Source organism: Zalophus californianus, chromosome 11 (assembly GCF_009762305.2).
Source record: "Zalophus californianus isolate mZalCal1 chromosome 11, mZalCal1.pri.v2, whole genome shotgun sequence".
Lineage (NCBI taxonomy): Eukaryota > Metazoa > Chordata > Mammalia > Carnivora > Otariidae > Zalophus > Zalophus californianus.
Window position 1 is genome coordinate 28,350,214 of NC_045605.1, and position 12,386 is coordinate 28,362,599.

At 45.7% G+C, this 12,386-nt stretch overlaps 1 protein-coding gene across 6 annotated transcripts in view; it reads right to left on the bottom strand.

Annotated features, from left to right (window-relative positions):
- OPCML (opioid binding protein/cell adhesion molecule like) overlaps positions 1-12,386 on the bottom strand; it is a 1,097,645-nt gene that overhangs the window by 518,787 nt on the left and 566,472 nt on the right. Inside the window, exon 2 of one of the 6 annotated variants that reach the window (XM_027580843.2) lies at positions 3,460-3,544. The exons of 3 other annotated variants lie outside the window; for them this stretch is intronic. In XM_027580843.2, the coding sequence (XP_027436644.1) occupies positions 3,460-3,544 (85 nt within the window). Of the gene's footprint in view, positions 1-3,459; positions 4,289-12,386 lie in introns of those variants that run through there. 2 more of the 6 variants (XM_027580842.2, XM_027580840.2) reach the window with 2 other exon arrangements.

Below are 12,386 nucleotides of genomic sequence, written 5' to 3' on the forward strand. Positions count from 1 at the left end.
AGCAAATAAATAAAAACAGTATGTCAGTGGGAACTTTTCCCACTTAGTGGACCAGTCCCTTAAAGCAACAAGCCCTGCCTCCATCCTACCTCAGCCCCTCACAATGTTCATGTACACAGATGACGTGGTTCTACCAAGTAAACCAAATTTAGAGGAGATCGAGGCCCAGGAACAAAACACACTGGGCTATCATCCGTGCAACAGAAATGGCTTAATAGGACCCAAATGACCACAGTGAGCATCCTGGGCTCCTTTCCTGACGTGGCACTGATTCAGACATAGGACTTCTAGATCCTTGTCACATCTAATCTAATGGAAAGGCACAGAACATTTTTAACCCAACAGCAGATAATTGTAATGAAATGATTCTGGCCAAAAGGGCCCATTTGTAATAATGAATTCAAATCAGATTCATAGAAGCTGTAATTCAGCCATAGTGAACACCACCTTCATTTCCCATATCATCTCTCTTCCAAGAAGACAAAATTACTCAATATTCAAATAATTATTTTTACTTTTCAAGTAGCCCTGTGAAGTAGTTATGAGGAAGATAATATTGCCTCACTTATATAAAATGAGTTTTATCCACGTTCGAAACTTCAGTGTCATCTCCGGCACATCACTTCCTAACGTCCCTCAATGCAGTCAAAGACCTATCAAAACAAAACTGTTATCTCCAAGGAAGGGCATCATCCTTCTCTAGGCCATGGAATTTCTCATTGGAAAATTCAAATGAGGGTCCAGCTTCCTCCACTCCTTTGCTTTTCTACTAGGTCTCTGGCCTCCTTTGTGACTTTAGAAAAGATTTAGAAGCATATGTGAGAGATTTTGATCCAAAGTAACCACATTCGAAAAGACTTTCTGTGGCTCATGGGCCTGGGAAGCATTCAATGTTTTCAATACATCCTGCACATTTGATGCATTCAGAACACTAAATTTCCAAACACTGGATTCCCAAGGGAACATCTTTAAGGAGACTGAAGTGTGACCATACTTAGAATCACGGTCTCTTAAAAGCAAAATACAACACGCATAAAACATGATACATTTATCTGAGGTTGAGGCTAAGGATTTCCCAAGACTGGAAGCCAGGACTCTCCCTTGAAGCCCTGACAAATAAGTTTTTCATTGACATGGGTACACAGCTGTTAGCCAATAAACCAAAGGTGCACACAGAACTAGAGAGAGACTGGGACCCCCAGAAAGCTGCAGGAGATTGGGATGTTGTTTTAAGAAACACTGTGGCAAGAATGAAATCAAAACCTTAAAAAAAAAAAAACAGAAATTAATAAGAATTAAATGACAAAGGCAAAAAAGGGTGAAGAGAACGAATTATAGGCAAAAGCATGTAAAATGGAATCACCTGATAAAATCGAAGACTAAAGTAATAAGAGAGAACACAGGAGGTAAAAAGAAGGAGAATATAAAGAGATTAAAATGTGGACAATGTGCTGAATCGCTCTATTTCAGAGCAAACTATACAGAGGAGGAGAGACAAAATCAACACTTTTCAAAAAATAAAAGCATGCAATCAGGTAACAGATAACAGTTATACTCGCACATCTAAGGTTTTTTTTTTCCTCCACAAAGCACAAAAAGCAACTATTCAGCTTTTCCCGTTTTTATTCCCATTCCCATTACCAAGCCCAGCTGCTGAACATTTGAATTGAAGATCATGAAACCAGGCCAGCCCCTAATAAAAAAAAAAAAAAGGCAGAGCGAAGCTAGCCCTCTACTGGTGGAATCATCTTACTGCATCCTGGAAAGCAGAAAGCTGGAGTTTTTAAGTTTCTGCTTTAACTTCCAGGGTCAGGAACGGGACAAAAGATTTGGAAGGTTCAGCAAGGAGGCTTTATTCGGTGCTGGGCCTCTTCACCCCCAGTACTAGGTTAGAAGATAAAGACAGGTGTGTGGCAGCATCACCAGCCCCTCACACCTGCTAACATTTACCAACATTTCCTCGGTGAACCTGTGTTGTAGCCGGGGTACCACTCCTATTTTTGAGCCCACAGCTCTGCGGCCAATGTGCATCCCACAGGTCAATTTTCAGGAGGAGGCTCCAGAAATTTCTTGAGACGTATTGCACTCTAGTCTGGGATAGGCTGACGAGTGCCCATGGGGCTAGAAGGGTTTTCCCTCCTGCAGTCAGGGAGGGGAGTCTGTCCCTAGCACCCCTTTTTCTCTCTTCTTCTGGGGCCCCTGAGCACCAGCAGACAGATCTTTGAAACCTGTTCTCTTCTCCAAGAGAAGATGCAGCTAAGAATCTCCGAAAGTGGCAAGAATTCAACCTTAGCCTGGAGCTTGGGGAAAAAAAATAGCCAGTGTCCCGAGAGACCTTTCTTTCCTTCCCTGGGCGCAGCTTGTTCAGATACAGAGAGAGTTCAACCAGGGCAGCCAAAGGAACAGGAAGGAAGCCCCATCCTCAACTATTCCTTGGAGAAGCCAGGCTTCTTGGCTGCAGAATCTGGGACAGCATGTTTTATTTTCAACATAACCATCAAAGTCATAGACAGGGCAAACGCATTCAGCCTGTGTACACTGTAAGCCAGAGTTAAGCTGGGACGTCCCTGAATCTGTCTCCTAGGACCAGAACTGCCTCATTAAAGGGATAAAAGATGATATCTGCTGAGCTGGTGGAAAGTGGTGGCTGCATTTTTATTAAAGTCTCTGCTGCAGTGGGCCCAGTCCCCAAAGGTTCATATTCCAAGAATCTCCACCCCTCTGCCTGAAGCATGTAAGCGATTCTCTGTAACTCATTAAGGTAAAACAAAAAGCTTTCTATTGTGCTTTTCGCACAGGAGTGATGTCGTTGCATAAAAGCTACATGTTTCCTCTCCTTGGTCCGAGCCTGCAAAGATAAAACTGCCCTCATAATTTATAATAGGGGTCCCAGGAGCACCACACACGGTTGGCATGGATGGCTGCGTCTTGAGCAGACTCATAAATGGCTATGGCCCAGCACTGGCAATTCCAGAGCCTGACATTTTAGGTAGGTCTCTGGTAGGAGCAAGCCACCCCATCAGGAAGACTACCTTGCCTCATCACGTTCTGGCCTGTGAGAGGGCACCAAAGCGCTCAGTGATCTTAGGCTAACCCCCAGTACTGCAATTACAGGGCGCTCGTGTTCTCATCTTGATGCCAGGGCATCAAGTGAATCTAGCCATGTCATGGCCTCATGGATGCATGGAGTCCCAAGCATGGACCTCCGCGTCCTGCATCAGATCCCGGACCAGAAAAGCCAGAGCAAATGACAAACCTGTCCAGGAAAATGGGTGTTAGCAGCCACAGTCTGCAAGTGGACAACTCTCGGGCCTGAAGAAAGGCCCTTCGCATGCCCTACTCCCCCACCCCAGCCTTCTGCTCTCTCTCTTTCTCTCTCTCTCTTGCTGTCTTGCTGGCCCCTACCCACATCCTTAACGTCCGAGGGGCTCAGTCCCCCGCTGAAGTACAGCTCCCTACCTGAGGGTGGCGCTCTCCCCCTGCCGGACCGTCACGTTGTCCATAGCTTTGGGGAAGGTGGCATCTCCGCTGCGCACGGGCACTCCTGTGGGTACAAGGAACAGCAGCCTGAGAGACACGACCACGAGGCACTTCCAGGGCAGGAACAGGTACCCACAGACCCCCATCCTCGACAGCCACAACTTCCCAGAACTCCGGCAGCGGCGCGGTCCTTGTCCCCCGCCCCGCACACCAGCGGGTCGCGGGTTGTAGTGTGGGGAGACGGGAAAGGGATGGAGCAAGCCAGAAGCAAAGAGGGGTAAGGAGGAGAAACGAGTCCAGGGTCTCCGGAGTCTAATGATTCTTCCTCAAATCCTGCCTCAGCTTTCCAGCCTAGCAGAACCTGATGCCCCCTCCTGCATCCAAAAAGAGCTTTCTTGACGCTCCCCTGGGGAGGAGGGAGGCAGCCGGGAAGGGAGAGGAAGGAGGAAGGTGCAGGGATGAAGGTCACAGATTGCTCTTTCTCTGCCTCTCTCTTCAAGATGCTACTTTAAGATTCAGTTGGGCACGTTCTGCAGAGGTCTGGCATCAAAAGTTTATAACCCAAAGAAGCAAGGCAAGTGTCTCTGAAATAAAGGAGATGTCCTAAAAGGCTGCTGCTTCAAGGAGAGGAGAAAATGTTTTATTAGCTCACACACATGTACAGATGTATTTATAGACCAGCCGGAGTCTCGAATCTGGAACCCAAAGGCGGCAAAAAGTTCCAGCGCGGGGACGCGGCCGTCGCAGCCCGAGGATCCGTCGGTGCCGTGGGCGTCCTCCACCGCAGCCCGGGCGGCGACTGGTGGCCAGCCCGGCCCGCGTCGCCAGCCCGCAGAGCGCCGCCCGGCGCAGGCTGCGGGCGCACGGGGAGCTGGCGGACGGCGCCCCCGCCTCCTCCGGGGACGCGGCACGGGACGCGGGGACGCGCGGACGCCACGCTCAGCGGCCGCCCCCGGCCTCCGCGCCGCCTTCCTCCCGGGAGTGGCCCCGACGCGCGCGGGCCCCGACCGCCGGGGTTGTCATGGCAGCAGCTCCATCACTGACCGCCACTTTCTCCCGGGCCGGCTGCGAGCGAGCCGGCGGACTGCGCGCTCATCCCGGCTGGCGGGCGCGGGGCGCGGGGCGCGGGCGCCCACCTTAACCCCTGCCACGCCGCGCCCACAAGGGCTCCGCCGCCGAGCGGGGGTGAGGCGGGCGCCGCAGCCGGCTCCACTCTCCCCCTGACACCCGAGCCAGCCGAGAAGATGCCGCGCCCCTCTTGGTGGCTTCCCCTGCAAGAGGCGGGGGGGTGGGGGGAGGGGAGTGGAGGAAGAGGGAGTTCGGGGCGGGGGTGGAGGAGGGAGCAGCAAATGGAAAAGTGATGCTCGCACCTTGCCCAAGCAGAAGTTGCCAGACCCCGCCCGGGAGAACTGAACATCATTTCCCCGGAGGTAGCTAAACCGGTGTGTGCGCGTTCACCACTGCCGCCGTTTGCCACCTGGCCAAGCTGTACAGTCCTATGGCGGGGCTCCCCGGAGCTTTTGCAAAAAGATGAAATATGCTTTCTGCTCAGATTACCCACCTCGGAGCTACTCATGGCTCTAGACCTGCTCTCTCTCTTTCCCAAACTGGCAAGTCTGAATTTCTTCTTACTGCACAACATACAGAATAGTCCCCAAACTGCTCCACGCTCAAGTATCTTATTGTAAAAAGAGAGAGAGAGAGAGAGAGATGGGGAAAACACATGGAGAGACTAAAGAGTGCTAGGGTTGATTTTCAGAAACTCTATGGCTTTATGATCACAACATGAATTGGCACCACAGTGGTATTGGGAGGGGACTTGGGGGTTAGGGCATCCTTAAAGGCCAGCCTATCAGTTTCTTTGAGGCTTAATTTCTTTCAGTGCTTAACCAGAGCGCTCAGGCTTTCCTTGGTCCTATTGCTTTTCTTCTTTTCCTTCTGGCAGAAGCACCTCATACCTGCAGAACCAGAGCTTATCCCCCTATATCATAATTCAGGGGCTGTTAGGTGCATTTTCTGTACTGTATTCTTTCTCAAATCCTTTTGTTAAGTTAGGCAGGGCTCCGGACAATGGAATTTAATTCAAAAATAAGCTTTAAATTCTTATTCATTCCTTTAGCTGTTTAAGGATACAAAGGCATCTTATCTGCTCCCCGTTATGGGGGACTGAGCTTTTATATATACTGCCCCATCTTCCCTTGTAAATGGGAGCCCACATATGTTTTTAGGTCTAAAGTTTTTAATGAGACCATCACACCTCAGGAAGAAAGAATACTGGTCACTAGTCATGCTATGTTTGCTTTATCTCTTTTAAATAGTAAAAAACAAACAAACAAACAACAACAACAAAAAAAAAAACCACGTATCAGCTCCTTTCCAGAAAAGAGATATTATTAAAGACAGGAGTTGGGCAGAACACTCATCCTGAGCTCTTGGGCTACAAGGATGGGAGAGAAAAGATGCCCGGAAGAGAAGCTCAGGCCTCAGAGAACAGCCAAACTACTTACTTTGGAACCACCTGCCAGTTTTAATGACACACATCTTTCCTGGAGATTTGAGTGTACCCGGGTTTTCTGTATACACATTGTACCTAATCCCCTAAACTCTGAGATGCTCTTATCCATTATCACCAGACTGGAAAGGCTTTCTTTAGTGCTTTAACTTGAGTGAAGCTGAGAATGTGAAGCTGTGCTTATTATTTTCTTCAGTTACAGAGTTTTTGTCTTGAACACTGGGGAATGGTGGTATGGGGTTGGGTCAGTCTGCCGTAGGAGTGACACAGCTCTTGCCACTTGGTTGTAGTGGGCTCAGGTGACATTCCCTTGTCATGCACCTGTCAGTCTGGTCCTAGTGCTCCTTGGGAGATGCAAATGGAGCAGTTGCTAAATGCTAACTCAGTCTATGAAGGATTGCTTGAAATGGGACAAGTTATTGGGGAAGAAGCCCAGCTGCGAAAAGAACAGAAGGGACAAGAAAAGAAGAGAAGCAGAGGTAGGTTGAAGCAAGACATTATATACTCTTAATATTATGTAAGAAATCTTTCTTTTTTCTGGGCTGGCTCCCTCCAGCTATAGGGACCTGGAGTCCTGGAGAACAGGGCCTATTGTGTCTATTTTTTTCTAGTAAGCTGGCTTCCTAGTTCAATATTTGTGGTTGAATAAATCACTGAACTCAAGGGCTAGTGAATCAGAGAAATAACTACAGAGGTCTAATCTTTATGTTAATCTTTGCCAGTCAACAGTTTTGTGGGGGAGATTTCATTCATGTGTAAGTCTTTGCTAGGGACCAGAATTCCATTTATAGAATAGAAAGACAAACCAATTTGGAATGGGAAAGAGAACAGGAGGCAAGGTTCACAATGAACAAGGATTAAGTGGTTTATATTGGGGGTTTTCTAAGGAATATTTGGTTGAGCACCATGATGGGGAGTTTAACCTCTCTTGGATGTATATCCACATATATGGAGATGAATATCTGAGGACAAAGTAAGAGTACTGACGAGGAATGTTGGTTCTGGAGTTGAACTGTCTCTTCGGAGACTGACTTCTCAACCCTTCAGCTATTGTCTTGAGATGTCCCCAAGATATTGTTTTGAGGTCTGGTATGTTAACAGACATAGAGACAGCTTCCTTGAAAAAAGAGTTCATTACTTACCATTCCCAAGAGGAGAGGGCATACCATGCCCTGCAGAGCCATGTGGGGAAACACGGGGGGGGGGGGGGGCGGGTCAGTGTCAAGAAGGAGAGGAAGCAAGGAGAAAGCAAAGACCCAAAGCCTTGGTTGCAGCATCTACGAGAAGGAATGGGTAAAGCTGGGTAGGCAAGCTAGAGCAAGCTTAGAATCAGATTGTTCGAGTAATTCTGGCAGGCCCTGGGCTACAGTGGTAGTCTCTAGTGTTCCTGGGGTGAGTTAGGGCAGAGGAAATAGCTTGGTGTGTGACAGTTGGATAAAGAAGGCAGTTGGGGATGTGGGCTCTTACTTGATTGGTTTGCCTGCAAAAGGCATGCGGAAGACAAGCTGCTTGCTAGCTCTAGGAATTAGCTAACCCTGGGAGGGGCAGTCTCTCCAGAAATAGCAAGCCTCCCAGATGTCAAAGCATCATAAAATACAGAAAATTTTTAAAACATGATTAATACAGGGTGACAATTAATGAGGCGATGTGTTACACTCTGCACACTGGAAGCATTTCATAATCATAAATTAGGATTATATAACACAACTCCCACTTTCCTGTGATAACAACTTGTGAATGTAGAAAGACATGAGTGAAAGATTGTAAATGTCCCATGTCCAAACTAGACCTTTGATTCAGATCTATAGACATCTTGATATTCAGGGTGATTTATAATAGAAAAGGCAGAGGTGGATCCAGGGCAGGGCAATAACTTCGGAAAACTTAAAACAGGGAGGTGACATGAACTGATGGAGAATGGTTTGCAAGGGTACAGAATGGAAGCAGGGAGATTTTTTTCAAGAGTGGAGCAGGAAAGAAATGATGGCAGAAGCAATGATGACAGAGAAAATAGAAACGTAAGGGGTGTATCTTGGATGTACAGAGTTTAGGACTTTCTGAGAGTTTGGATGTTGGAATTGAGGAAGATCAAGGGACTGAGGATGACTCCTAAGTTTTGGTTGGTAACTGGGTGGTGCAATTTCCTGTGACGGTGATGTCTCCAGAAGGAATAGATTTTGAGAGGCAGAGGTTGAAAGAGTGAATAAAAAGCTCCGTACAGGACTGAGGACAACACTAGCATCTCATCAAAAACCTGCTTCCAAGCTTAAGCTAAAAACAAAAGGTGGTAAAATTCTTTCCGGGTGGGAGGCATGTTATCCATGGAACCGTCATCCCAGATCTAGGCCCTCCATCTTTGTTCGTACATTAGAAATAGTCCCCCTTATCTTAAGCTTCAGAACCTAAAGTGATTACACTGATTTCAGTTTGTCTCTTAGTAGATTTCCTCTGCTCAGCCACATCTCAGCTCTTGAGAGTAGATTCTAGGATTGATTTAGAATAAGGCCATGAAGTTATCAGTACATTTTTGACGGGGAAAAAAAAAAGGTACTGCTCACTTACCCTTAATAAGAGTCTAGTGATCCAGGTTTAAGTCATGCATCTACCGTAACTTAACAGCCATGATCTAGGTGAATTGAAAGCCCCTGTTTTATAGTGTAGTAGGACTAGAACAGGGACAACGGGGTCCGTCTGAATCCTTCCTCTAAATACTTCCATGTGACTTTTCACTATTTCTTTAACTTTTGCTCATCCTCAGTTTCCCCATCTGTAAATAGAGGCACTGATAATAATGAGTACACACAGTATTTGTGAGTGTTAAATGAAATACCGCATGTAAAGTCTTCAGCATCCTGCCTAGCATTCAGTAAGCATTCAATGAATGTTAGTTCTTATTACCTATCGGAAGTACCTAATTCCCCCAATGCCACAGGTTTCTTCCCTGAAGTGGTGCCATAGACAGATAAGCTGTATGGCACAAGGCAGGCAAATTCTCAAGTTGTCTGAAGGTTTTATGTGTGTGTAATATGGGACGGGTATTTCTCTGATTTTAAAGAAGAGCCAGTTTTAGAATTAGAGGTCACCTAAAGATCACCTAAGGATCAAAAGTGGTTATTGATAAGGTTACATTTTTCCATGGAGGAGCTGCCTAGGTAAGGATGGCCACTGGGGAATTCTGGATCCAACAGAAATATCTGAATTTACCTAATGAAGTGTGTATCCAGTTGTAAAAGCAATTTCAAACTGTGTGTTATTCATAAATAAAGAAAACTTACAGCTTGTGTTTATCTGGGAAAAGATTGTACCCAGCTGTTCTGTGTGTGCATTAGGAAAAAAATAAAGTAAGAAGCCCGTACATGATGCATATTTATATTACAGAAACCTACCTAAATCGGTAAGGACCCAGTGGAGGGGAACGACTGAGGAGATTTTGGAGCTTAGCGTGAAGAAAGTTGGCTCTCTCGGGGCCCTCCAGACAAGGTGGTGTAGTAAACTAGAAATGTTCGCTAGTGATCAGAGAGGTAAGAACTGACTAGGCCTTGAGTTTCTAGGGTCAAGGAAGTTCCAAGAAATAGAAACAGATGCCAAAACACAGTACTATGAATGAGACACAAGTAGTGTCCTCTGTAAAACGCAAAGCAGTTCTCATATGATAGCTGCCAACATGATCAGTGCCAGGTAGGCATGAGGAATTTCACTTCCCATTGTCTCTTTGCACCCTTGCAAATGAGGCAAATATATGTCAAATTGTTTTCCTCGTCAGTAGCTAACTTGACGCCAGAATTCAGGTCAGTTGAATCTTAATCCGTTCTTCACTCATCATAGACCACTTCACATCCTTTCCAACACAGGACTCCTCTCCTTGAGCTAGTGAAAAGAACCAACAGTTGGCATGAATTAAAATTCATGCCTCATAGCCCAGCTCTGTCACATATGAGCTCTGTGATCTTGGGCACATTACTTATCTTCACTGAGTTTGTATCTCCTCATCTGTAAACAGGGTTAATAAGAGCTTCTTCAAAGCTTGCTGTGCGAATTAAGACAGATGATACACGTGAAACCTCCTATTATAGCACCCAACACAATGGCAACTGTCACTGAGCATTCAAGCCCTCTTCTCTTCTCTATGCCAAAATGACTGAAACTGACCAAACCCAAACAAAACAAATAAAACAACAAAAATAGCCCAAGGGATGCACAAAAACAACAAAAGCTAAGTTAAGCAAAGCCAACAGAAAAACATAGGCAGATAAGATTTGCATTTTAAAAATATATAGATGAGGTGTTCCCGAAGACTTAGAGTGATCTACTGATAGCCATAGAATCCAGTTGATGTGTCATCCCCCTTATTTTACTCTCTTTTAAAAATGTGTGTGTGTGTGTGTGTGTGTGTGTGTGTGTGTGTATGTGTAGGCATGGGCACACACCTATAACCATCTTTCTCCCATTAGAATCGCAAGGTCCCTGAGAGCAGGATATTTGTCTTGCTCATCCCAGATTCCTCTACGGACTAGAACTTGCCACAGTATAAATACCCGCAAATATTTGCTGCATGAAGAGAACTGATGTCCACTATCCATAGTCTGTAGAAAGTCAGGGAGCTGGACAGCAGAGGGTTCAACTCCATCCCCACTAGAGACTCTCTTTACCACACTCTCATTTCTTCCCTGGCCCCCAAACTTGTCAAGGGTGGGACATCATAGGGCATCTACCACATTACATTACCTCCTCCTAGAAAGGATGGAGACTCCTGTGAAGGGACCAATTTCCACAAGACGTACAATAAAATCATCCTCATTACTTAATAGTCATACCTCAGATAGTTCTAGAAATCAAATAACAAAAAAACATTATATTGAGAACTACAAGCCATAAAACGTGTTTTATTAAACGCTCAATAGGAGTAATTATAGTCTCCCTCCTCCCTGGTCTTACTCTTGCTTCCACTGTGACAGGTGGAAAATGGATCATTCCACTTAGGGAACCAAGGTACGAAAGAGAGAATGCCTGACAATTTGTCTGGCTCTAAATCTGGACCCACCACCTAGGAGCTGGGGACCATGAGCAATGGGCCAGACTTCTCTGAGGCCAAGTTTCCTCAATGGTTAGTTGGACAACATTAACACTATCTTCTATCTTTGAAGAACTGAACAAGTTTTATATGAAATATCTAGCAGAGGGCTTGGCACGTAGTAAGTGCTCAACAAGCAGGATGCTACTCTACCTGGACTCCATCCCCTTCCTCCTAAAATGAATCTGATCTCTCTTGGTCTTAGGAACTGGAACTTGTGTTTTATATTATATACTGGTTATGTGCAGTCTTATCTCATTGGCCAATTTATTTTATATTATTTGTTTTGTTGACAACTTCATTCAGTCATTCAGTTTTGTGCTGTGAGTTTTGGGGGTTCTTTGACCAATATTAATTGAACATCTTGGCACTTTCCTGGGCCTGTGGATACAAACAATATGATATATTACCTACCCTCAGGGAGTTTATAGTCTAGTAGGGCAAATAAATCAGATACTGTAGTAAAATATAAGATTCAAAATAACAATATGCAAGGATGCCTTGCTGCCTCAGAGTTGGACAATCTAAACTAGATTTGGGATGTTGGAAAGCTGCTCAAAGGAAGTGAATCCTAAATTTAGTCCTAAAGCCTGAAGTTTCAGGATTGAGGCTGCCACTTGGTTTCTGATGTTGACAGCTGAGCAGATGATATTACCAATCAGAGAAATAGCAAGAAGAGTTGATACTGAGGGGAGGGTGATCAACGTAAATGCCAAATGGAAAGTGCTGGTGAAACATCCAAGTAAAGATTTCTGCCGGCATTGGGATATTTAGGTTTTGAGCCTGAGAAAGAGACAATGTTTACAGTTATAGATTTTGGAATCATCTCTGTAAAAGTGGGAGCTGAAGCCCTGGGTACTAATGAAGTCAGTCAACAGGAATAGTAGAGTGAGAAGGAATAAAGCGTTAGTGTGAATTCTGGGCAACACACACATTTAAGGGAAGAGTGGAAGAACCCGTGAAGGAATCTGTCAAGTAACTAGAAAAATAGAAGGGAAATCAGGGATTGATTGTTTCATAAAAATCAAGGAGGAGGCTAATCAGGAAGAAGGGAGTGGTTAACAGTGTCAAATACTAGAGAATTCAGTTTGGTGAAGGATGGACAATCAGGCTTTTGGTCTTGCGCAATGGAAGATGGTGGAGTCACTGGTAGAAGCAGTTTCCCCACTGGGGCTGTGGAAGTTAGGTGCTGAGCTTGGGTAGGACAGAATACAAGGAGTGGAGAAAGCAGATGTGGCCAGGCTTTCAAGCCCACCTGCAAGCAAATGAGAAAAGAGAAAGTGCAGCTCTAACTGGACAGAGATGTGGGTCTGGGGAAGGCTA